This window comes from Athalia rosae, chromosome 2 (genome assembly GCF_917208135.1).
Source record: "Athalia rosae chromosome 2, iyAthRosa1.1, whole genome shotgun sequence".
NCBI lineage: Eukaryota > Metazoa > Arthropoda > Insecta > Hymenoptera > Athaliidae > Athalia > Athalia rosae.
Window position 1 is genome coordinate 15,981,368 of NC_064027.1, and position 27,063 is coordinate 16,008,430.

General features: G+C 39.3%; 1 protein-coding gene and 1 long non-coding RNA gene across 9 annotated transcripts in view; one reads left to right on the top strand and one right to left on the bottom strand.

Annotated features, from left to right (window-relative positions):
• LOC125499927 overlaps nt 1-431 on the bottom strand; it is a 3,299-nt gene extending 2,868 nt beyond the window's left edge. Inside the window, exon 1 of one of the 2 annotated variants that reach the window (XR_007276974.1) lies at nt 306-431. This is a non-coding gene — a long non-coding RNA (uncharacterized LOC125499927). The remainder of the gene's footprint in view (nt 1-305) is intronic. The other variant, XR_007276975.1, reaches the window with a different exon arrangement.
• The window catches only part of LOC105692049, a 27,710-nt gene extending 647 nt beyond the window's left edge, over nt 1-27,063 (top strand). For 3 of the 7 annotated variants that reach the window (XM_012410957.3, XM_048650252.1, XM_048650251.1), the window contains exons 2-17: nt 5,867-6,047; nt 8,856-8,922; nt 9,861-9,925; nt 10,210-17,792; nt 17,922-18,052; nt 18,207-18,980; nt 19,067-19,184; nt 19,287-19,417; nt 19,518-19,661; nt 19,768-21,165; nt 21,266-21,684; nt 21,764-21,997; nt 22,337-23,293; nt 23,443-23,572; nt 23,705-24,071; nt 24,183-27,063. In XM_012410957.3, the coding sequence (XP_012266380.2) occupies nt 5,867-6,047; nt 8,856-8,922; nt 9,861-9,925; nt 10,210-17,792; nt 17,922-18,052; nt 18,207-18,980; nt 19,067-19,184; nt 19,287-19,417; nt 19,518-19,661; nt 19,768-21,165; nt 21,266-21,684; nt 21,764-21,997; nt 22,337-23,293; nt 23,443-23,572; nt 23,705-24,071; nt 24,183-25,954 (14,471 nt within the window). In that variant the 3' untranslated portion in view covers nt 25,955-27,063. The other 4 variants (XM_048650250.1, XM_048650248.1, XM_048650249.1 and 1 more) reach the window with 4 other exon arrangements.

Sequence of the window (27,063 nt, forward strand, 5' to 3'; positions counted from 1 at the left end):
CTGAAAATTTGAGCCATACGAGCCTGCAGTATACGTGCACATGATTAATATACTAGACTACGTGGACATGTACGGCGGTTGATTGCATTCGTGATTTTTAAACACGCGATAATTTACAAGGGCAGTGTCGATGCTTCAGATGGTACGTCACGGTGTGAGTTCAGTAAATTTCTGTCGAAGAATGTTCAGGTCGTGCGGAAACAGGTGAGGAGAAGGAAGAAGGCAAAGAGAATTGTTATGGAAACTTCGTAACTCTCGCGTGCCGAGCATGATACGGACCAAGCGTAACTTTTCGAATATTATACCGTGTTATAATACCAGCACATTACACCTAGTTCCAGATGCAAGCGGCCAGTTTTCGACTGATTCAGTCTAGTTCTAGTACTTTAGTGTCGGCGGCGGTCATATCGCGACAGCAGGGTGGAGCGTCAATGGCGTCGTATTCGTATTATTGAATAGAGTGAAGTTTTGTCCCTCGTGGTCCTCCATATTTGCCCCGAGGTTCCGTCATCCCTTGCGATCGCTGTTTCGCAAATCTGAGCTAGTCCGTCAGCCATCGTTAATTTATCGTGGCTCACGTACCCCGGAACAAAAGTGTTAATACCAAAGTGACCTGTGGTGAGGAATTAACTAAGCGCGGTATTTACCTGTACCTGTGTATACCTGAAACTATTCGATTTTATGGTAAATATTACGATTTCGTTCTTCGATGATATTGGGAGATTACTTTGGGCCAGGATATTTAACAGTTGTGACTAATAGATACCTAAAATTGTGTTTCTGCGTACCTCGCGTATTTCATCATTAATCATGACATATCTATCATCGGATCACATCAGCCGTTACATCAACTTATTCTCCAACTCGTTATTTTGATCCGAACAGTGGGAAGCTTCGTAGAAAACGATAGTACAATCTTTCGGCTCGACCTGTTAGGACTAGGCTGCATGGAATGGCTCTTCTGTCGTAACACATCACATTTTATTGTACGAATCCGTGATCATCGACGATATTTGTCGTCGGTCGTGTCGTCGGGGTACAGAATATTTCGGTGTAGATCTTGCGAGAAATCTGCATCGCTACTCGATCGAATGCGTTCATTCAGAATAGTGTTCCGCAGCGTGAACGCCTGTAGCAATCGTTAACAGGAATGCTAGACGATCGGGTTTTCCACCAGACAATTTTACACAGTCTGTGTCATGACTTTTTCGTCAACGTAAGATGTTATATTTAACTTATTCGTTGTACCTATAGCCAAGTCCTGTACTTTTAGTCATTCTTCGACTCCGCTCTGCCTCGTGATTTGTTTGTTACAAGCATCAAGTTCGTCTTTCGAGGTCTTGCATATAATTTCCCTCGCCATCTCGAGTATATCGGTGAGAAATCGAGAACAGGATATGTGTTATCGCATCGCATCGTATAATCTGTATTCTTCTTCAATTGATATCTTTGGGTCTCGCGGAGCAATGGCGACTACAGACCAAGCCCCAGACAACTCCGTCCTGGTAGCTAGAACAATCGTGTCTTGCGAGAGAACTCTCGTTACACTGAAATAGGTCTTCGAACCTCACGCTGTGTTACCTACGTTAATGCATCATAGGTCCATCGTTTTTATTATTCCGAAATGAACAGGCAGAGGTCTAGACGATTTCGTGCAACATCCCCTCCACCATTTTGTGCTGAAAAAGAGGAATTTACGACATCGGAAGTCTGGGCGATGTCACTAGTGTGTCCACTTAGGGATAGCCGAATATTTTATCGCGTAAGAATAGAAAGAATGGTCAGAAACGACCCGAAGTTACCAGAATTTGTTTCTGAAAGTGCTCTCGTTATGGGTCGTTCGATTGCATCGGGAATCTGTAGTTGTATGATCAGAAATTTTCCGAGAAGCGGCAGGAAGGCGGAATCCGCCATTACTCTGTGGCGGAAAGGCACAAAAGTTAAGGAGGGTTGGCAACACTGTCGTTGGACAGATCTCCAGTCCTGCCCCGACATCGGAGAGGGGGAAAGCCCGTTTGTTCGCATCAGAATTACTCCTGAAACGCGCCCGAGTCCGGATTCTTGGAAGTACCGACTACGATTCTGTCTCGGGCAGCCAAGGGCGCACCGCCGTGTCGACTTTTTGGATTTATCCAGCCTACGCTTTGGCTGTTACCATTCGCTTCCCTTCGAAATAAGAGAGAAGTCGAGACGGAACTTGACGAAACGAAGCAAGCGGAGCCGCCCTCCCGCGACCCACAACCCCACGATCCGCCGCACTGGCAGTCATCGCATTCCTGTTCTACATCAGCTTCTCCTCTCGGCGTGAGCAGAGCCTCGACGACTAAAGACGACAATCGCCATCGGCGCCATCTACCACGACACGCGAGCTGTCTTATTTTTCAGTGCGTTGAGACCGTCAAACGCAAATTAAGTTTATCGTCCGATTATGTGCAAAAATAATCACGGGAATTATTAGGAGCGATACAACTGTCGGATCTACGATGCTTGTGATAGGTTAGCGGTTAGACCATTGTGATCTGGTACGTACATAAAAAAGCGCCGGTGTATTATGTAGTAGTCCTAGACCTAAGCACGAAGAGTCGGTATTCAAATAATGTGAATTAAGATGCCTGTAGGTGAAGTAAAACGGGGGACTTCGTGTTTTCTCGACTTAGGAATACGGTAGCTTCATCTCGTGCGTGGCTAGTTAGGTAAATCTTGAAAAATGGTGTGACCGCCTGCCTAATCAAATTTGGCCTCAATCGTCAAAGCGTCAAAGAAATTAAGACGTCCATAAAGGATAATAACGTACTGCAAAGGATATGTTGCAAGAAAACAAAATGGACACGGATGTTTACGCAAGCATCCTAACGATCCAGAGAGACGACACCTAAGAGTGAAACATTGGATTTTGAAACTCCGCACAGCTCACTGACCTCTGGTACATTATATGCCTATGTGAACAGCGTGTGCCGAAGCAGTGGTTCTCATTTGAAAACTAACGAAGGGAAAAAGAAACTTCCTGGATGTACCCTGACATAGTAAAATTCATGTTTCTGAACGAGTAATTATTTTTACATGGTTGCATTATGCAAATTCGGCGATAATACTCACTAATTCCTGGAATAAAATACCTCGTGACCATATTTATGTTGGCAAAGGGCATGGTGTAAGAGCACTCTTGGTTGATCTTTATAAATCAATTTTGTGATGTAGTGGCAATGTTTTTTCGGATTTCCAGTTCACCGGAAACGAATAATTTGTTGAAAATCGCAAACATAGTTTCCGTTTCCAGAGTGTTTAAGCTCTCGAAATTCGTTCGAGCGGATATGAACTGATGCGGTGATGTATTGATACATGCGCATGACGTCGTTAAAAATTGCTTACAGCGATGCAAGTCCGTAAAGTTTCTGTCTAGCTCCACACTTTTAGTATACCTTGCAGAGTTTCCGTGACGTGGCTAACAATTGGTTGCACTCCGAACCTATCGTTGCGTTGCTAATTTTATCTTATCGTGCGGAGAGTGCTGATTTATTTATACGTTTCTTTCGTTTTTATTGGGAATCGCAACAAATTCTACTGTAATCAAATTCAGATCGTTAACGCCGTCCTTTAATCCGCGACGCATAAAAATACGTGTTACGTACAATAAATAGCACTGGAAAAGATTTTTTATTCGTGGATAATTTGTGGATTCTAGTTTTCGTACAGCTGCAAGTAGGTATTATTGCCACCACGCGCCACAATCTTGATATTTACTTAAAGTATTGTTGTACGAATCCAGTTAGTTTGGCACGAGGTTTGACAACATTGAATGTATCGAAGAATTAGTGATCGATTATGCCTACCCATGTAGAAAGATGCAACGATTGCAGTCGTTCGAGTGAATTTTTATCGCCTGAAACGTGCAAAGAACTTCATATAGCTGCTTTCACATATTTTGCGCGATACAAACGATAGATGAAAGGAACGTTTGCTACCTGTAGAACTTGTAACGCCGATCCCGATGTCGTTGAACTTTATACCAGAGGCAAAATACGAGGGACAAATACATCGATACTCAATCCCATTTGTGATAATATCATGCGGATCTTGGCTCATGGCTTGGCGATAAAAACACGTTTCCGCCGACGCGTACATATATGTATAATTTATGTCTATGTACGCCAGTCGCGCTGTGCAGGGTGTCATCGCTAAACAGAGAAAAATATGCTACGTCTTCATCGTGTCTCGTCTCGCTACAGTTAGGTAACGTGGTCGGGGACTCGATGGAATCCTTCGTTTTACGGTATTTTTTTTTTTCTCCTATCTTCGAGTTATGAGCCGTGATGGCGATTCATAGCCATATGATTTTCCACGCACACGAGCGTTACGTGTAACTTACGCTCACGTACGCCCACATATCCATAGAAGGTCGATATGTATAGAAAAACGATCGCACTACGTCTTTGCGCTCGCTTTTGATTGACCAAAGATCCTAGGCGGTGGGTGAGAGCCCAAATGCCTAGGAAGTCGATTGCTGATGCTGACGTGATCTTGAAAGAGACGGAGCCTGAATATGCTTCACGCTAAAAGAGGTGCGCTCCATGGGTGTAAAACTGTGTCAGAAATCAAGACGATACGGCAGTAACATCGGCATACATTCGGTCATATCAAGTTTCCTACTGGCCATGCACACAGAGTAGATAAAACGAAGGGATTTTAAAAGTATAAAAATAAATGTTCGTTGTTCAAATGACAATTGACGCCATCGTATGGATGACGTCGTAAAAACTGTGTATATAACCTTGTAGATCGGAGTGTGTATTACATGTTTACGTGATGCGAAATCCTTCCCATGTACGTACGTACGTACGTACCTATTCCTCACGAACCGGATTTTCCTTTAGATTTAGAGCTTGCATGTCGGTAGTTAAGATCTTGAATGAATGGAATGAGAGGGTTGCATGTGCATGTTAGGGATTAATTTTAAACTATATATTTGCAATTAAATAATACAAATAAATTAACGAAACTCGATTATGGGTGTGGAAACGCAACGCAGGAAGTACGCAGTGCTCTTTTTTTCCAAAATCTTTCAGAAGGTTTTCATTGAACGATTAATTTGTCGTAATGTTTGATATTATCGCAAACCGACACAGCAGTTTTTATTCATTACAAGTCTAATCTCCGGCTTCGGTGACATACTCTATCGAATAACACCTTTCTATATAATAAATTTTGTTCGCCGTTTCAAGTTAGATTTCTAGGAATCGTTACACATACATCGAGGTAGCGATAAGTTGTTCGCCTGAAAAAATTACTCTTTGGCTGGACGTGGTTCATGATTCAGCCGGATATTATTTGATCTTGGTTCTCCGTTCAAGTGCGTAACTTGAACTTGCTCATTGCTGGAACTTATTTTTTGAAATTGTTACTCGACCATGAAAATACGTTTCAAGTTATTGGAATCCGTAGTGCGTCGAATCCGAAGCGAACTTATAATTTTCACCTATAATCAATCGGCTGTGTCTCGGTAAATCAATAGAGAAAAAATTTTTGGATAAATTGTAAATTTCACGAACATATGACAAAGTAGGAATTGAGCCGCATTACTCCGTACCTCCTACCGCGTTGTCCGCTGTGTAGGCTGGTCTTATTTCAAAGAGTCGTGCAAATCAATGAGGCAGCGCGTAAGACATTTATTGAGCGATGGTAAAAGCTTCTAAAGTTGTAATAATCTATTTGCACAGAGAAATAGACTCGTTGTACGCCTGTTGTGATAAGACCGGAACTCCGTCAGCGACGTAGAAGTTATCGAAGCGCTACTTGTCATGATACAACATCGCAAGAAGACTACATTCTCAATAATTGGAAGCCATAAACGATTTAACTGTGGACTTAGGTAATCCGAAGTTACAAGCCAACATGGACGAATACGACACGAAGTTTGCCGAGATGCAAAAGTACATTCCATTCTTGGAGGCGATGATCGAGCGGCTCCAGAAGGTCAAGGATAAGTCACGGGAAGCACAGTTGCAGAAGATGCAGAGTCTACACGGAATCCTCTCTAACAGCAAAAGAAAGTACGTCACTTCCAGTCCTCGATGACGAGGTGCCCTGTATACCTGTAACTATACATTCCATAGAACAAAAAACAAATAATAATAATAATAATAATAATAATAATAATAATAATAATTTACTGCAAGAGATCGAAGATCGAGCACCCTGGGGCCACCGCCCCAATCGTAACTTCGTATATCTGCTTTTAAAAGGAGTGCATTAAAGTCAAGCTATGCACGTCATGTGTTAGCGAAGACTGGTGTGTTCTGTCGTGTTCGTTTTCCTCGTTATCGTAGATTCCCCCTGTTCAGGGGCAATCGTTGTTGCCTATATTTGCTTCGTCTTCCCCCTGGCTACGTCGTTCTTTTTTACTGCACGAAAACGAATGCACATTCATTCATTCGTCGCATGAGGGTGATTTACTCCGGAGTTTTACCTTCCTTCGATCTTTATAGGCTCGACGTTGTGCTTGTGTTCGGGGGTGAACGACATTAGAATTTGCGCAGTTACCAGAGAATATGATACTTTTCATTCTGATAACACGAAATCGATATCGTTGTAATCGCTCGACTCGCATTCAACGACATAATATGCAGTTGTCGAACGACGAACGATCTTTGTATTCATCGAATATGCAATGGTTGTTGTTCCAGTAGCTCACTCATAGCAGCCAATACAACTATTTTCACAATTATTATCATGGTATTATCGAAACTGCGTAAAAGCATACATACACACACACACCTTCGTTTACATATCACATTTGTTAGTCACAAGCCGCGTTAGTTTGATTAATCATATTGATGTACTTCGTCGACATCTTGGGCCGATAGGTGAGGCTATGCCCGGAGTAAATTTGGCAATTATTAATATCGCACCTTATGACCAAAGTCACGATTATGTCAAAGCCGCAATTATAACAGCGATTGTTGTAAATCGACAGTTGGCGGGTTTGCGTTACATGCGACGACTTAGTATATACCGTGAATTCATCATCGTTACGTTTTCTTTACGTCATGTTTTATCGGTAAGACATGTGGAAATAGAATTATCGTTCGTGATCGGTAATTAGATGATCGCTTAGCTTCAATGTCAACGTAATACAATGTATGGACTCGGCATGTTTGTCGCCTCTTCGATCGTTCGGATAGATTCGCAAGTTTAAGATCAGCCGCCTCATTAATATTTTGCTTATCGTCGGCTCCTACCGTTTTGTAAAATTGAAACATTATCAATAATCCGAAAGCATTTTCGCATCCTTCATGACCCTCGGGTCCAAATGAGCCTTTTTCCAAGTGTTAAGCAGTAACTGAGTAAGTTCACTTACTCTGTACGGGTTTCCGACTAGAAAAGCTAGGGCGATGACAAGGGTCAATGGCAAGTCAGGAGTTGCGTTGAATGAGTTTCGATTTTGTTTGTTTCGGTCGGATTGTCTTAGGGTAGCCTTCACCAGAGTGAGCAGCTGCAATGTTGACAGGAAGTGTCTAAATTTAGTGTGCAGAATAGGTACGCGACTCGTAGTTGAAAACATTGGGGAAATGAGATCCATCGCATGCATTTTAGTCTTAAAAACTTGTACTGTATTCGAGTTGTGTCGAGTGTAAGGCTGTATTTTCATTGGGAATAAGGATAGCGTAAAATGAAAGTAGAAACTTACCTCATTTAGTAAAAAATAATAGGTTTGTATTTTCCGAGTCGCGATGACTAATTCAATCAATGTCGACAGAGTGATGTTATAGGAAAAATACAGTGATCGAGCGGGGTATGGTAGACAAGGGGTTGTTCTGGACATTAATAATTTTCGCTAGTCTTCTTCGCAGACTATCATATTATATCGATCGTTCGTTTCAGCTGAGCGTGAAAAACCTGTTCAGGAGGACGTCCAATTTCTGTGAGAATCCATTTAGATTTATTAGGCAATACTTGATTTTGTGGTCCAGTGGGGACGCCTACTTCCTATTGAAAATTTCATTCAAGTTGTAGAAAATATTTGTACGTATCTTTCTATACCGTAATGTGTAACTGTGGTAGAACAATTCGTTGGAATCTGAAGAAACACTCTGATGTACGTCACAAACACACAACATAAAATGTTATCATCCAACTGAAGCTTTTCAACATACTACAATTTTACCATCGTTCGCAAAGTGGCCAACGACTTAAGATGAGCTTTGAATTTTATTATAACAAATCTAATAGTTGCTGCTTCTCTATTTGAGATTCGGAATGAATATCTTCAAGAAGCCTAGTAGAACAACATCACGATTTCCAATCGATGTTAAGCCGAGGATTTAGTCGTAGATCAGATATCCTATCAGGTAGCAAACTCTTCGGTTTATTGATTTTAAAGTTGTTAAAGAAAATCAATACGTCGGTCTATCAGTCTATATTTGCGACAGTTCCATAAGAATAAGTTGTCGAAACGAGTCTAGAATTTTTTGCGTTGCACCTCCTTTTGATCGTGTCTAACTGATGTGGAAATTCCAATTCATGTTTCCACTGTTGTCTAAATATTGTATCGGCTTTCATGATATCATAATTCACGTATACTTGTACTGGATAATTCCAGCCTATTTCGAGTAGTAGATTGAATAATATCATTTAGAACGTAGCAAAAATTCTATGGTAGATTGAAGTTATTGTGAGACAATTTTATTCAGCAAAGCTGCCATAACGACTGTGATCTTCCGTTTACTGGCAATGAACTTCCTGATTTCCTAACATATATTTGAAAAAAAAGAAGAAGAAAGAAAGACCAATGTTGAAAACAAATTGATATGTATAACATGTATGATTGACAATTAATTATTGATATCCCGATTATACAGGTTGAGGATTGAAACCTTACAGAGATGCGAGGATGTACTCCAGAAGCTACACAATAAAGTAGAAAAGGTATCTACAGTTATTTGTACCTCCATAACTGCTTTGCAGCCAGATTCTTTAATATATAACTTTGGCCGCTAATTATCTTTTATAAATTTGAATACCAAGTATTACTTTGTTTATTGCAAGTAGCGTGTTAATTACATATGTTGCTGTATTTTGCGCAACGAAATGGTCTCCTTCCAATTAATAGAACATTATCTACCGTTACTTCAACCATATGGAGTTTACGAGTTCCCAAAGGATGATTATATCTTGGCAATATGAATTTCATCGGGCAAAAGTTCGATACCACGATTGAATATAAATTGACAAATTTTACAAAAATGTTTCGCTGTTGCTCTTACATGTAATACAATTGTCAATGTGGAATATGTACATACACATCCCTCTGTAATCTAGTCTCCCCTTACGTCCGGATTTAAATACCCTTGGTATATTTCTGAGGTTCATGAAGTAGGGTGAAAATGAAAAAGAACAATAAAGTTAGGATCAAAGAGAGGAAATATTTCGAAGGACCCTCCGAAATACACGATGTATACGCGTTCGGTGATCAATTAAAGTCGCTTCTTCGCTTAGAATCCATAGGAATGTTTCTACTTTAAGAATGCCTTTAAGTACGTTTTGACTGTTCGGACTAAAGACGCTCTCTTATCGATTTAGTTTCAAACATTATATATGTTTGGATTCGGCATTTAAATAAGTAGTTTTATTGATTTGGAATACAGGATTTGTGCCTTAAGCGAAATCGGAAATTTATTTGTTTGGGAAATAAGATATTCAGAAAATATTTTGATTTACTCTGAGATATAGCTTTCCTTGCAGTACTGATTTAAACTGTCGGCACTTTTCAATTCTCACCCCTCCATTCATTTTCTGTAACTAAACTCTATTAGTCTCGCGTATATTTATCCACCCCCGTTTGTCTAACTGAACATGACTTTCAGGGGAATTCGACAGGGTTGAATACTTTGCACAAAAAGTCTGGAGAGAATACTCCGCAGAATACGAGGTAGGTGTATCTTACGATTAGAAACAATACAATATTCTAAACACTGCTACCTTATCATGTATAGAAAAGATTGAGCTATATAAGAAAACATATTTTTTACCGATCTAGAGCAAAAGCGTAGTACTGAATAATACGCTAGGAAATCTTTATCGAATTGGTAAAAAAATGGTTCTGAAGCTTCAAATTGTATTAATGTTAATCACTTCGATGGGTACTTTCATACAATTCTGAGGAGCATCTGTAATTAAATAAATGACAGAGACTGAAAACGGTTTTTCTTACAGTTTGAGGAAAACGGTCAGCATTGCGTCACCCGAAAAACCTTCAATAGGAACGATGGATCATGAAACTCCGGCAAGCCCTAGCCCACCTGCTAGCCCTGACCATATGCCAAGATCAACCCCTATCATTATTCCAACAGAGCGAAAAGAGGAAGGAAGCCTTAGTAAATGTGATAGTAAACCCGCCAGCCCAGATCAGTGTGAGAATATACCGGTAACAGCTCCGATCATCATTCCGATGGAGCGAAAAGGCGAATGCGACAAAGACAAGAGTTCCGAAAATCACAATACCACTCATTGTGGTTCAGATAGTAACGATATTTTCTCAGAATGGGATATGCTTGAAGAATCGGAAATTCAAATCACCAAGTCACGTAAAAGCACGTGTCAACCAGGAGTCATTCCTGGTACCGACTTAGTGACTACAGCAAAATCCGTTTCCAATAATCTGCAACCAAAAGTCATTCCAGAGGGCAGGCCTCATATACCAATGGCAACCCGACATATACCGACTGTACCTGTACCTTCTTTGGGAGGATTACGTAAAATTAAGTCAGTTTTTGATAAAACTAGACTAGGCAACGTTAATGCCAGTTCCGCGCATTTGGACGGCAGCCCACAATCCCCAGTAAATGTTCTAGAAACTAGGCTTAAGTCTCCTGATCCTGATATGTTGTTCCCAAGGTTGAAAATGATGTCGCCAAGACATAAAGAAGGTGTGAACCTGCCAAAAGTGAGTCCAAAACCTTCGACACCTTTGTTGGTATCGCCTCCATCGGTGCTTACAGAACCACCGCTATCTATAGAAGATTTAGCAGAATTACTTAGCGATGAGGGAGATAAAACAAAAAAAGATAAGCATCACAAAGATAGTATCATCAATGAAGAATTCTGTAAATCAACAAAGGAAGTTAGTGGCGAAAAAATCAACAGAAGTAGGAAAGAAACATCAGGAAAACATGAACACAAAAGTCATAAAGATAGCAACGAATCTGAGGTTCCTAACAGTTTTGTACTGACACAAGCGGACATTGATAGAGAAAGTGAAAGGCGGTGGGAAGAAGTGGACAAACATATTGTTAAACTGACTGCCCGAAGGCTTTTACCTAATAAACCTTCGAATTCTCCCCTGAATACAAGACTTGAAGCTTCAAAAGCTGGGGATATCAAATCGGCGTCACCTCCTCCAAGGATATCACAGCCGCTATTATCTCCTGGATTATTGAATTCGGAGAAATCAGCTGATCACAGAAATCGACCGCCGTCTCCATTACAAAATGTAGTCAAAGAAAAGGAGAACGAAAGAGAGCATCGCTATGCGGATAATTATGAAAGGCATCCTCGTCAATTCCGAGACCTACATGACTCAGGAGACGATACCAAAGATAAAAATGTATCTAGTAATTTATCTCGAATAGTAGATGATCAACTAAGTAACGTAGGATATTCAAATCTCCGGAATAATATCGATATTGTCCCAAAATCTGACGACAGTACAAGAAACACACCACTTTACCAAAGGCGTAGTCAACCAAACGTAGTGCCTGATCCAACTCTCATGTCGGGTCAAATTGAAGATTACAGAAGAGAAAATGTTGATTTCTTCCCCAGAATGCCTGGGCCAACAACAAAAAGGCCACCATTGTTACCTTCTCCTATTATACCCGATTTCCCTAATTCGCAGTGGGGATCTCCAGCGACTTATACTGGAAATATTCGACCATCAGTTCCTGCTCCAAATTCTTACCAAAGACCTCCCAACAATTCAAATTTTCACCAAGATATGTGGCCAATGGGACCAGGATGTTCTCAAGGCATACCAGTGGATTTTCATCCAATGAATGATCCCGATCCAAACTTCTCACAGTTCAACCCTCATCCACCTAACAGGCCTTTACCCAATCCCACATCTCGACCTCAGGAACTGAACCATGGTTTAAATCCTGAAGGTGTATTCAGGGAGGAACCCATGGGCCCTACAACAGTTCAACCGATGTTATCACCACCCAACTTTCCAACTGGAACCCACTACCGGAATTCCAGAATGGAAAATAGGACTTATGATCCATCGTATGATAGATCTTCCGAAATTTCTCAAGGACGTCACACGTGGGATACATCATCAACTAGAGTAAGTGATGTAGGGTACAGAAGAGACGGTGGTGACTCTAGTCGTGGTAGAACAAACACAGACGGTCCTAATTGTAGACCCGGAACACCAGCACCATATAATAGGCCAGGTACTCCTGGACTGTGGGCCAGAGAGAGAGAAAGGCCTGAAAAAGATTGGACAAGAAGAGGACGAGGAAGGGATCGTTTTTACAGTGATCGAGGTAGATCTGACTCGCGAGGTCCGTTTGCTCGCGATTCTCGGAGAGCCGATTGGGAACCCAATGCCAATGAAAGAGACAATCGTGTTCGGTTGAATAGGGATAACAGAGTCTCTGAAAGAGACCCTCGTATGCGATGTGAGCAACAGCCACAAAGTACTGCTCAACCTAGAGAAACTGTGACTGCAGCAACTGTCAGGGACCCTCGTTTGCTCAAAGATTCCTTAAACGTACCTGATAAAGCTAAGGATGCTGTCAGCTTACCAGGTGATAGAGATCCAAGGAGACGAAGTTGTGAGACCAAAGGTCCTTCAAAAAATATTCCCAGTGGTACGCAATTGAAGACGAAGGAAAAGAACAAAATTCAAAAATCGGCGGATATGAAAAATCGTCGAGAATCTGAGCATGATGAAAAAGAAGTAGGCTCGAAAGACAAATTGCACTCCCCATTAGAAAGTCTGTACGGTGTAATTGATACAAAGGCAAAAACTGGGCAAGGATATGGTCTTCAGAAATTTAAGATACCAAAAATCAAACGCCCTGATCCTTCCGCACCTCCGCCCAAAAATGATCCGCCTGGAACTGAAATTAAAGTCGAAGAAACAAGCTCTTCGGTAAATGAGCAGTTACCCGAAACGAACTGTCCAAAATTGGTAAATGAGAAAGATGAGAGTGATTCAACTAAACAGAAACTAGATGAAGATATCGGAAAAACAGATGAAGAGAAAAATATTCCTCAAAGTGAGCAACTGAAAAATATAGTGGCCAAAGAAACAGATATTGCTCCAGTGATAAAAGTGGATGCTCAAACTGCTAAAGATATCATCCCTGAAGTAGTAGCTAGTGTTCCTACACCTTGTTCACAAGTCCCCAGTGAACAGCCGTGTGAGCTTGAAGCCTTGAAAGAATCTGATGCTTCTAAACCAAAGGAAGAAGTAACTAAAGAGTGGATCGAGGCTTTAATTAGAAAATCTTTCGAATTTGGCCAAGGTAAAGAACTATTCGACCAAGCCAAATTATTGCATAAGTTAGGTGAGGCTCTCCATGCAAAAAAATTGAAAAAAATAAAGAAGATCATAGAGTCAGATTCTGAGAGTAGCAGTTCAAGTAAAGAAGATGAAATAATCGAACCTAGAAAGTTACTAGGAAAAAAAAAAAGACGTGTTATTGTTTCTGATAGTTCGGAAGAGGAATCTTTGGCAGACAGATTAGGTTTAATGAATAAGTCAACAAACGAACAAACTAAAAAGAATCGAAAGCTGAAGGCAGAGACCGAAGAAAAGAATGAAGACATAAAGAAAACTAAAAATAAAAATGACGACGACAATGACAATCCTGAAGCTCTCTTGAATAAAGATGACAAGATGCTAAAAGAAGTAAACGATGCTGAAAATACGTGTGATTCAAGTGCTGTGAATGAAGAAGTGATAGTTCCTACGTCGAAGAAAAAGACAACTTCCAAAAAACGAGTTAAACGGAGTAAAAAAGTAGAATCTAATGTTGAGAATGTTGTTGCAGATAGTTTGCCAGTGGGATCGAATTTATCTAAGGATGAAATGAAAAGTGAGGAAAATAAAGAGATAGAAGAAAAGACACCAGCCCGTATAAAACATAGAAGAAGAAACTCTCTAGAAATGTTGCAGGAAGATATAAGAGAAATGTTTATAAGTGAAGGTGTTGTAACTGCGACTGGACATCGAATGTGTAGATTGATCAAGGAAGGGCATTCTGAACTGAACACCCCTTCAAGCAACTCCTCGGTAAAAATGCCTAATAAAATTGATGGGAAACAAAACAATCTCTCTACTAATTCTGAGAGTGATGAGGCTAAGAAAGATGCTCCTACTTCAATTTGTAAAAGTAAAGCTAAAACTGCTCAGAACTTACAAGAAAAGGATGATGTGGAATCTTGTGTAAGCTCACAAAAACGAACTTCAAGACGAGTATCCAAAGTTCTTTCGAAACAATACATAGAGTCTTCAGATAGTGAAGACAACAAACCATTAGCCCAATCGTTATCAAGGTTTGAGAGGTTGAAATTGCTTCCTGATTCAGAAACAACAGTAACTGAAGATCAAAGTGGAGCTTCAGAAAAAACAGAAGTACTACAGTCATTGGAAGTACCAAAATCCGAGGATTCCCAGGAAGTTATGTGTTTGCGCCGCAGCAAACGCGTCCCCAGGGTTTTAATTGAGAAAACTGAGGTGACGAAAATTGATTCGTCTAAAATAATGTTTGACAGTTCTTCTGATGAGAGCTTTGGCATTGATGTATCAGAGTTAGCTGCAGCAGTTGACATATCTCTTCATCCTGAACCTCAATCTCATCCTGATCCTGATTTGAATGAAAATTCTAAGCCTTCTAGAAGAAAGACACGTATGCAAACTAGCGCCAAGCAGAAACAGTCGTCTCGAAAAAGTAGGACTGCAAAAACTACAGAAGACAAAGCTGACGACACAATGTCTTTCACTGATGAAGGCAGCATGCTGTCAGACATTTCTATGTCTAGCAGCATTACATCGACTAAAAAAATTACCAGAAATTCGAATTGCAGAAATTCGAATAAAGCTCAACCAGATACAAACGAAGAATTATTAAGTGATATCCTAATTGGACTCACATCCAAGCCAGCAGCAGAGAAGCCAACAGATGAAATTGAAAAAGAGAGTGATATAGATGCAGATGAAGAATTGGATGAAAATGTTTGTGAAACTTCAGAAGGACTCAAAAAAGGGATTACGAAGAAAAAAAAGAAGAAGTGTAATTGGCAATTGGGTATTTTATCTAAAAAGAAAAAGAAAAAGAAAACATCCGCCGTTACATCACCTTTAGTTCCATCATCCGAGTCTGAATTGACCAGTCCACCAGAAAGTTCGAATAAAAGTAAGGATACTTCTCTCACCATTTCTGATCCTTCTGACTCTGCGGTCATTAACAGCATTGTCCAAGATCAGTCTTTTCTTTCATCCAATGAACCAGATATGCCGCGGATAATTGAAGCTTACAGTCTGAAAAGTGATGACAACATTCTGGAAAGTATCCCAAGCACCCAGTTTAATAAATTGGATTCTGCATCGCGAGATAGCAATGTTGAATTTGTGAGCACTATTAACAGCACACTTTGGCCTGAGAAACAGGAATGGCCTGAGAAACAGGAACAGAAAGAAATTATTCAGGATAAAGCAAACGTTACTAAAACTCCATCACCTAAGATTAAGCAAACAGGAAATAAAGGTAGTACTGATAACGAAACATGTAGCATCGCACAAGTTGACACAATTGAGGATCTTAGTCCTTTGAAGTTTGAAAAGTTACTCAATTATGCGTTCACAGGACCAGAAAAGTATAGCTGTGTGCTATGCACATTCACAGGTAAAAATATTGTTCATCATTACAAGTTGAACCATCCTGATGATGAAGTCTTAATTTCAAGACTTATGCCAGTGGATGCTAAAAAAGCTATTGAGCAATCAAGTAACATTGTTGATAGAGTGCATCAATCGAACAAAAAAGAGGAACTCAAATACAATTGTAGATTCTGCCTTTATAGTGCAGAAGGTAAAAAAGAAACTGCAAAAGAATTATTTTACGAGCATTGTACTACTCACACAGGAGAGTACAGATTCAAATGTGTTAGCTGTACTTATCAAACTGTTGCAAGGTCCTCTATCAGATCACATTATTATAAGGTATGTCGGAAATTCGCAGACAACGTTTCAGTTGCAATGGTTGAAGATGCCATACCTGCAGAAGACAATGTGAATGGCTACATTTGTTCGATTTGTAATTACGTGCAATTGAAAAAATGCAATATGGAAAAACATCTTATTTCAAAACACCGTGCAAGTGCTAATGCCAAAGGCATCCTAATAAACATGGCATTAACAGCAGATAAAGCATCTACTTTTCAGAAACCAACTGATTTGACTGATAGCGATTGTATCATAGAAATCCAAGAATCAGCCAATTCGGTAAAGGATAAGAAAACCATAATGGAACAGTCAAATAATTTAGATGATGTTATTGAAATCGCTGATAATAGAGATGCAGAAAGTAGTGAAACCATACACCCTAAAGACAACCTCGAGGTGATCATAAAAGATAAAAAAGTCTGTTTGACAAAGCCTGTAGAGTCTGCCAACCATACATCATCGGTTGAAGAAAAAAGTGAAGATGTAATGGAATCTCCTAAAGAGGGGGTAAAAATTAGTGCTGCTGTATTGGAAACCAGTGAATCGTTGCAACAAGAATCAGAATCGTCATCGGTTGGTGGTGGTAATTTGAGTGCGTTTGTATGTCCCCCAGAAATAGCAATCAAGGAACATGAAATACAACTGGAACGGAGAAAGAAGATGCAAGAAATTGTAGAAAATATTGGGATTAAAGTGAACAAAGGTGGAGTTACAAAGCCATTATCAATTATTGATCAACTGAGAGTGAAAATGGACACAAACTCCCAAACATCCGACGATCTTAACACAACAGAGAAACGCACCATTGGACTATCTATGAATTCTTTGGAAAAACTAAAGCAAAGTCCAGTTCATGCAGAAGCAAATGAGAGTTTCATTGATAAGACCTTACCTGAGTCAAATGTCGGTGCAAGCCTGTTTGACCAAGTGATGTTTCAGTCTGATGCAAAACTCAACTTGTCATCCAGTAGCATAGAAGCTCCTTCATTCGTAGAGCATTTGGAAAAGAATTCAAATAATTTGGAAACCAAAATAACAGATCCACTAGCAACGTTTGATGATAATTTCCAAAACTTTGGTAGTGACACTGAGACAAGTGACACTGAAATTATGAGCACTTCGGTACCTTATGAGTCGGATTCCAGCAATGAACAGTCAGAGTGTGAAATATTGTCACAGGATGTCAATTCGTTACTCGAAGTCTCAGGAACTGATGGTAATACCCCTACTAAAGGACTTATGCATAGTACCATACAAAGACTGGCAGCTCAGCTACAAAACGCGAAGAGTTCTTCACCTGGCCAGTCTGTCAATGATGCACTAACAAAGGTTGAAAAGACCGACAAGCGCTTGATTCCAGAACCTCCTGCAGCAATACCTCTGTCCAGTATTAATCAATTATACAACACAAACGTTTTGAAATCTGAAGACTCATCCTGTGACCAGTCAGAGGATTCTTCTACTCCAAAAAATTTGATCAGAATCCGTCGACTCAGCGGTGATAAGCTCTCAATCCCCTCAACTCCACCTGAGACACAAGAAGCACTTCAATTATCCAGTACTGGTGTGTGATTAATTTACTTAGAATAAGACACTATGAAATAGTGATTTTTCGAACTAAGCAATATCAATATTTTATATATTTATTTAGTGCTTTATTAGTTGATATTAATCGTATGATATATTACAACAGAGGGCAGTGCTTCAGAGTTAGGGGCTGATGTGCTGCAGACAGATACAGAAGAAGAATGTTCGTTCCTGCGGATAGAAAATGTTGTTAGTCTTGCACCATCAGCGGATGATACAGAGAGTGAAAATTCAATAGTAAGTAATATCAACTTGCTTAGTATCTCAATCGTTGATTATATTTTCGCGTTGCAATCCGATTATAATATGTTTTTTTCTGTAGTTAGTCGTACAGGCCTACATGCCGCTTTTCAATTTGTTGCTAAACATGGTATACCCATTCCTTGTTTAGATCAGTGATATAAGAAAAGCTGTTGGAACATCGCCAATTAAACAAAATATTTCAATCCTAAAGAAGAGCCCGATCATTCTACAGAAAGTGGGAAATAGGTCCATTCTTAATCAACGAATCATGAGCAGTTTGGGCAACAATGGAGAACCGATCAAAATAATACCATTACCTATGAACAATATGCAGTCTCCTTCCCAGTCTCCAAAGCAAGTTGTAACCAATATCGTTACCGTGCAATCTAGCCCTAAAATTCAAGTGGGTGGAAACCTAAAAAACAAAGTCTTTGTACCCACCGTTATGAAGAAAGGTGCCACAAGCAGTAGTAATACAAAGACAAAACCAGCTGGGAGCGGAGCTGTACCTCATAAATCAAATTTCAAATTCATCAAAATAAAGAAACCACCAACAATGTTGAAGCATAAAGAACACATTGCTCAGTCAGTCATCATGAAACTCAAATCTACAGAAGCTTTACGATCTATGCTCAAGCCTGCAAAATTATGCCATCTCTTCAAGTGTATGGAACGGAATTGCATTTATACAACAAATTCGTTGGAATATTTCAAAAAACATTTCGATGAACACGTGAATGTCTGTATTAAGAAAAATAAGAAACGGCCGTTTGGTTGTCAAAATTGTCCATACTGTTGCACAGTTCTAGAAGATTGGAGTCACATGGAAACACATTTAGTAGTCCAACATGCACACTGTCGATATCAGTGCAGCTATTGTTTTTATAGAGCTGCAACACAATCTTACGTAGAACTACATCAGGTGAGATTTGGATCTGTTTTCATCTATAAAGATGTAATAGCAATGTCTAGTCATGGTTAAAATGCAAGAAATTACATAATTTTCAGGCTAAAAGTCATGAGGGTCGTGTGGTTTCTGTCTTACATGGCACTACAATAAGAGACAAAATGCCTGATGGCTGCATTGATCGCCATGAAAGTGTGAAGCCATTTATTTGCCAGCAAGGTACATTATCCTGTCATAGTATACTCCTAGCAATTATTCCATGTAATTAATAGAATGGACAACGCTGTAGCGTTTTGTTACACTTTTGCTAATGATTTACAGAATGCGGAAAAAGTTTTTATATTCCTGAGGCGTTTATGACGCATTTAAAAACAATCCATGGCCCTTTGCTATCCGTTTACCAGTGTCATTTATGTCCAGCAACTAGCTTGAAACCGGAACAACTTGTATCTGTAAGTATTGCTGCCGTTAGTCCTGGTATTTATCTACGAAATTCGATACATGTCTTATTTTGAGAGTGAAATTGTTTTACCTGATATTCATATTCAACAGCATTACAAATTGCATGGCATATACAAATACCAGTGTATGTATTGCCTTAATGGATCAGATTTGTCTTGGGAGTTGCACAATCACCTTAGTAACTTTCATTCCAATTTGCCACCGTATGTTGTTGAACGTAGTCTCTTGCCACAGGTAAGCTTTACCAAATAACTTTCCAACTTTAATTAGTTGATATTGAGATGGGCACGATATTTTTATCAAATACAATAAGTCACATAGTTTATCGTTGTTATTTTAGAGATCGACAAGTCAGGATGTGATAGATCAACTAATTGTGAAAAATGTAGAAGAGGATTTTCAATTCACGAATCTAGTAACCACTGTCGAGGATATTCCTGAGGAAGATTGGCAAGTATCAAAAAACCTGTCCTTGCAGGATTGTATAAAAAATTCTGGAATTTTAACTGAAACACCATCAAAAGAGAAGTTACCTGTCGTCAAGGACATAAGAGGCAAGATAAGCATCTTAAAACGAAACTTGTTTCCGCAAACTTCGTACAATCGTGATGGACAAAGTAATGTCACGAGTGCAGCTACTTCACAAAATTGTGCACAGCAATCCAAAGATGATGAGAGCCCGAGTAAGAGGATATCTTTACCAGAAGTCGATGGGTTTGACGAATATTCCTCACGATTTGACATAAATGAGCCGTCAATTCAATCACCGTCTAATACAGCAGGTGAGAATATTACCTCCTCGAATTCATCAGAATGTGGTATGGAGAGAAGACCATCGCTTGAATATTCTAAAACAAATACTATCGATGGCCACTGGACAACAAGATCCCAGTCGCAAAAATCACCTCATCCAACTGATTTTGAAGAAAGGTCATTCAATTTCGATTTTGCTGTCGATCCATTAAGTATACCTGAAAAGCTGAAAGCTAATAATCAAATTATAAAACATGCCAAGGTAGACAACTCTAGAACCTTCAATAACTTTCTGACACAGAAAGAGTCTAGTAATTCAGTGCTCAAATCAAAAAATGCAAGTCCAAGGAAAATCTTTAACAATGAAGACAGTGATATAGAAATATTAGAAGACAACCTAGATATCAGTAACAAATCAAATAAGCCCGAAATAAAAATTGATCAAAATGTCGATAAACAAATTAAATTAGTGGAAGATAGTTCAATAAATGCCGAAAAGACGCAAGAATCACCAGTGACTCCTGTCACAAGTAATACTGATAACTCGAATGAAGATATTGATCCAAATAGGACCGTGACAACAGCACCGGAGGAGATAAAAGTACCTCTTACTTTAGACGATATTAAAGATACAGGATTTGCAGGAAAAGATTTGTATAAATGCGGAAATGATAGTTGTAACTTTAGTACAGATATCGTCGAACTTTTAAAATGCCACTTGGCAAATTGCAATTCCTCCACCGACGGAAAGTCCCTAAGCTGTGCCCATTGCAAGAAGCGATTTGTGAAAGTGGGGTTCCTATTAGAACATTTAAAGACACACGGCTTGAAACGTTTCGGCTGCTCATTATGTTCAATGAGATGCACTATGCCTTACCAAGCTATGGCCCACATGAAGTCCAAGCATAAATTTTCTTCTAATAAATTAGTGCCTGCAGATCCCAAAAATCCATCCACCGATGGTTTATTTGTTGTTCAACCACTAGTAAGTATCTGGAGGTTCATACTACTCTGAATAGACGAATTTAAATAATTAATAGGTAGATGGGGCATGATTCTATGATAAATGTTCAATCACCTTGCAGCGTGGCGTCCCAGAAAAAGGAAAAGGTAAAAAGAAGTTGTCTACTAAGGCGGCAGATAAAGAATCTGAAAAATGCATGGATGTTGAGAAACTATCCTTCAATCCTGACGAAATAGACACGTTACCCCGACAAGCTATTTACAATCGAGAAGTATTATGTGCAGTTTGTCCTTACTCAACTAAGGTGAGAACTAACATGATTCGGCATCTGCAACTTCATGCTAAAGATGAAACTGTCCCAGAATCTGGGCCGGTTAATCCAGTTCCATGCCTAGACAAGAAAGAGAGAATGTTTGATAAGATGGTAAACTTAGCTAGCAGTTCGCACCAAAATGGTCGCATGGGAAGCAAAGTACGGGAAACCAGTAAAGAAGACATAGACGATTCTTCTTTACCCAAGTTTGTCCCCGAACACAAAAGGTAACATATTTGCATCGACTTTCAGACTATTTTTCTAGTGGTTATATCATTTTATGTATTGGATGTTCATTGTTACCAGATATGTGTGTGGCGTCGCTGAATGCAATTATTTGACTGTGGATGACACGATGTTGCGCTGTCATCTGAAAGCTCTACACTCTGATGAGCCATATTTTCGCTGTCCACACTGCTTAACACCGCAGCCAGGACAAGACGTACAAAATATAGGAATAGATAAAATGGGAATTCACTTAAAAATGCACGACTCTAGATTATACAAGTGCTCGCACTGTAATCACCACCATTACCACAGGTTTGTACTATGTGAGACTTAATAAGTTTGGCCTGATCATTTGGTGTGATTCAAATGGTATCGTGATAGTGTACTAGACTTATGTCCCTGTTGAAATGTGCGACAAGTTTATGTACTGGATACAGATTTTGTTATTAGTATCATTGAAATATACTTAACATAGACCAATAATTAGCTACGAGCTAATGACACCGCTATCTTACAAAAATTCTCATGAAGAGAATTTTTAAATTCGGTGCAGTCTCTATATCAGTCGATAAATTTTTCAAATGTTTCAACAACTGTCATTGAAACTTGAGCGAATTCTACGTTGTTTAATAGTTCTGTACTTTTTAATAGGCACGTTGTAGAGAGGCATCTCACAGATAAGCATTCGGACAAAAGGCCGTTTGTGAAAGTGATCAGAGAACCTGAAACCATTGAAACTGCACAGGCTGTACAAGACGAAGGTGGCGAAGATGATGCCCCTGACCGTGATGGTAACCATTGGAAATGTAACCTGTGCGATTTCAAATGCATTTATAAAAATGAGATGATTTCTCATGCGTCAACAGAACATGATGAACGAGCACAGTTCAAATGTAGCGAATGCACTTACAAAAATTCTGGAAAAATAAACATTGAACAGCATTTTCTTTCCAAGCACTCTGCTTCGCCGCAAGTAAAATATGACATGGTCTATCAAAAAATTAAGGGAACTGTGAAAAAACCTGCCGAAGTAACGGACCAAGCTGGAAGTGATGAACCATTCGATACAACCCCACTGTGGAGGCGAGATATGCCAAGAGTTCGACACATTCGCGGTATCCTTTTGGAAGATGAAGATGCTGTAACCGCTAATGAATCCCCCACTAAGGGTACCAAACGCAAAAGCGAGGGCAGTGATGTCATGGGAAAGCCATCAAAATTGAAATCTACCAAAACATTGTCTACTGAAACAGTGAAATTAAGTGACGAAAAACCCAAAGTAGTATGGCCTAAAACTCCAATAGGCAAGACGATATTGGAACCGAATAGCTCAGTGAATGAGCGGGTGAGCAAGACTCGAGCTGTTGACAAATTACGATCAATAGACAAATCTGAGAGCGAGAAATTCTCTGAGAGTACAGAAGTTGCAGCGACTGATACCAACGTTACAGAAGATTTTACCGAATTGAGTGATTCGGATATGGGTCAATTTGGGCCTTATGGAAAACCCAATGGTATAATGTACGTTTGCACACTTTGTAGCAATTTTGAGACCCGATATAAACATGATTTGAGAGATCACCTATACCGAGAATTGAAGTATAAAACGTAAGTTGTACACTATGCAACCATCGATAAATGTCCTTGGACGAAATTTTCGTGTCATTGTAATATTTTGGGTGGTTCTTCAACTTGTCGTATTTTATGGCCATACTTTTATGGAATCGGATACTTGAAATATGTTATTATTATTTTAGATGGCACTGTCGAACATGTGGCTTTTTATCTGTAAATCGTCACACGTTGGTCAAACATATCAGAAAACAACATACTGGCTCAAGTCCTGATTATGAAATGCTCACTCCTGATTATTCAATTGAAGAATGGGTAAGCGCACTATTTATTTGTGATGCGTAATTTAAATTTGCTTAAAGTCATTGGTTACAAGCTGCATAAGTATTTTTAGCTGAATGAAATGAAATACTACAACAATATCATGTGATCTGTACGTGATTTTAGGTGAACACCCTTTTGCAAAGGCAGACAAATATTATAAAGGGAATATCGAATAAATCCAGCCCACGCGTAAGCGCAGATAAAGCGACGTCGTCTGTAATTGAACCAGCTTCTCCACAGCCCGCAACGCCCACAAAAGAAATTACTACTGTAGCGGAATCCCCGGTGAAAACCCCGGACAAAAATTCCGACCCTCTGGACTCTACACATGCTATCGACAGTTCGCAAAATACTTCCGTTGTCTTAGATGCAAAAGCAGATCCAGATTTGGACGAAACCAGCAAGGATAATAACGATCTTGTCATTGATCTGAAGGATGACGTTTTGGAAGAAACTGATATACTAGATCCAGAAGCAGCGCTAGACAAATGTAAGAATTTTAATTTAAATAAGTTGGATAATGAACACTGTACAGATAAGGTGGATCGAACATTAGCAAATTAATTGTTGGCATATCCAGTAATAATCTTTCATGTTACAGCTGAAGATAAGAAAAGCGGAGAAAAAGTTCCTGTACTCTCTTGCAAGCACTGTAAGATGAAATTCACCAGATGGCGAGGTTTCAAATTGCATGTGCAAGTAAATCATTTGAAGCGTTTAAATTTTCTTTGTCCGTATTGTGATAGGAGTACTAACTCCGAACAAATGATGCGCCAACATATTCGTACTAAACATTCTGGAATGGCAGAGAAAGTTATACCGAATCCTGCAGTTGGTGGTCCAGAATTAACTAATGACTTTTGGGAGAAAGAATATGGTTTAATTTGCCCGGGTAGGAGCTCGAAAAAACGCAAGCGTAAACCACCTGTTGAAGAAAATTTGGTTATCAGGATAAATACTAATCCCCCACACATCTGTAAACTGTGTGGGTTCACTGCTGTGAATCTTACCGGTCTTAAGGCTCACTCACGGATGCACGCGAATAAAAGTACCCTGAAATGTGCCTATTGTCCATATAGTGGCGCCGTTGATACTGATATCGCTCAACATCGTAAGATCAGTCATCCACATTTGCCTTTTAAAGTCTCAAACATCAGCTCGGCCGATACCCTTATGCAGAGCATAATTCCACGTCAACAGAAGAAGGTCACCTTTGTGGAATATAGTGATGACATCGAGGAAGAACAAGTGCCTTCAACTACTCCCACTTCCCAGAAGCTTGTCTATTGTTGCTATTATTGTAATTTACGCAGTAGCAAATTGGAGACTGTAAGAAATCACTGGGAAATGGTACACAGGGAATCAAAAGAGCCTAATGAATCTGTGAAATGGAAAACTGGATTACCTTTTAGATACAAAGAAATGCCCATGCCACTCCCTTCACCTCAGAAACTGATGCAGTGTGGATATTGTGATAAGAAAGCTGGAAAGGGAGCACTCAAAGTGCACATGAGGAAGAAGCATGCCGAATTAACTCCTCTGTTCATCGAAATATCAGATAATACACAAGAGGGTTGGATATGTCAGTGGTGCAACGAATTTTGTGAGACAGAAGGTAAAATGGAACATCACCAGAACATGTTTCATTCACACTTGCCATGGCACTTTAAGAAACAGGAGCAGCCGAAAGGGCTCAGTTGTCCGGAGTGCTCTTACAATACTATGTCTACCGCTGTAATGAGGAAGCATGTTGTTGAGCATATAAATCTTTTCAAGTGTAAGCATTGCGAAAAAACTTTTACAAACCCGACGCTTGTGGTGAATCATAGTTCGTCGGTACATCCGAAGTTGGAATTGAAAATAGAGAGTATATCGAACTATGAGTTGCTCATAGAAAAAATGATGGCTAAAGTCAATTGTAACAATGATCAACAGTCTGTGAAAAGTGAAACCATAACCGAAGAAGCACCAGTTATGAAGAAGTCCAAGAGCCATGCGGTTGCAAAGAAATCAACTGCCAAACTCCCAACACGAATTCCTTCCTCACCCGGTAAAATTCGATGTGTCGCTCGCAAGTCCACTAACCCTTCATCTAAGCATCTGCTAGGCTTCCGGCTTGATATGGATGAGGACTTTTCGGAAACGAACCAAAATTCACGTCCCTTCAAGCCATTTCAAGGATTTTCGTATTATGGTATCCCTGCCACACCGATTAGCTTAGGTAGCCTGAATACATACATGTCAGTTGGTGGACACCAAATGAAAGTGAACTGTACAACACTCGGCCAGCTAATGAATATCAATCCAAAAGTAATAGTGAAAGATCTCAAGCAAGATCTCAAAAATTCGTCAGTGTTCTTGAATCGAAAGTAGAAGAAAGTAATTTCTGTTTTATTCTGCAATTTCATGCACTATGAATGATCGATGGAGAGAATTACAGTGAAAAACATCTTTGTTGTCTTTTCAACAACTCAAGCTTGTCAAACGAACTTGTCTCTGTTGTCTTTAGGGTATTATCAGCTTATATCTTTACTATCAGTATTGGACTATAAAATAGATCGCATCATCCCCATTTCTTGTCTTCTAAGACGAGTACATTTTTTTCTTGGTATCTTTAGAGCACAATCATTTATTTATTCATTTTTTGTCTGCAAACACATGTAGCAATAGTTTTTATAGTCATCAGTTTGATTTTATTCATTACTCAATGTTACGGCAACCTTTCTGTGTTTACTTGTATATCTTCATACGATAAATTAAACATCCATAGTCAGTATTTCCGTATTATCAAATTATTTTTGTCAAGTATTTACAGCCATGTGATAATGTTATTTCATCATATCTGGGTACATTTGAACTTGATTCTTACATCACATGTTTTCTAGTAAAAGTGATATTTATATTTAAAATATAAAAATGAATTTGGTTTATGAATTTCTATCTAGTTTGCAAATGCAGAAATAGTACTGGCAATCAATTACCATTCTCGATAAGTTACAACTCTGCTAATTTAATTGTTCTGATGATTTAGGAAAACAACAGAACATATGTCAAAACATAGTTTTGATCTGAATTTAATTCCAGTTGTAATTTATTGAATGCGATAAGCGTTCATAGGTGTATAACTGGGTTTCTAGCGGAAGTGTGAATACTAGATACTATTATAATCGATACTTCGTCATTAGGATCATCACGAATCATATGAATGCATATGCTGAAATTCTACCATTGGTGATGATCTTAAGAGTTTTAGTTTTGTTGCGTTATTCATTGTCAATGTCCCCCAAGATTAAATTTTGTTATAAGTTTTTCTTCTTGTGATGGGAGAATTTGGGAGAAAGGATACGTTGTTTTGAAAAGACAAGACTGACGAGTGTCCGGTAGCATAGATTTAATTCTAAGCCTAGATTTTTAAAACCTGTACATACTCTGTATCATACAAACTTGAATAAATATTTTTGATTTTTATAATCGTACTAAAA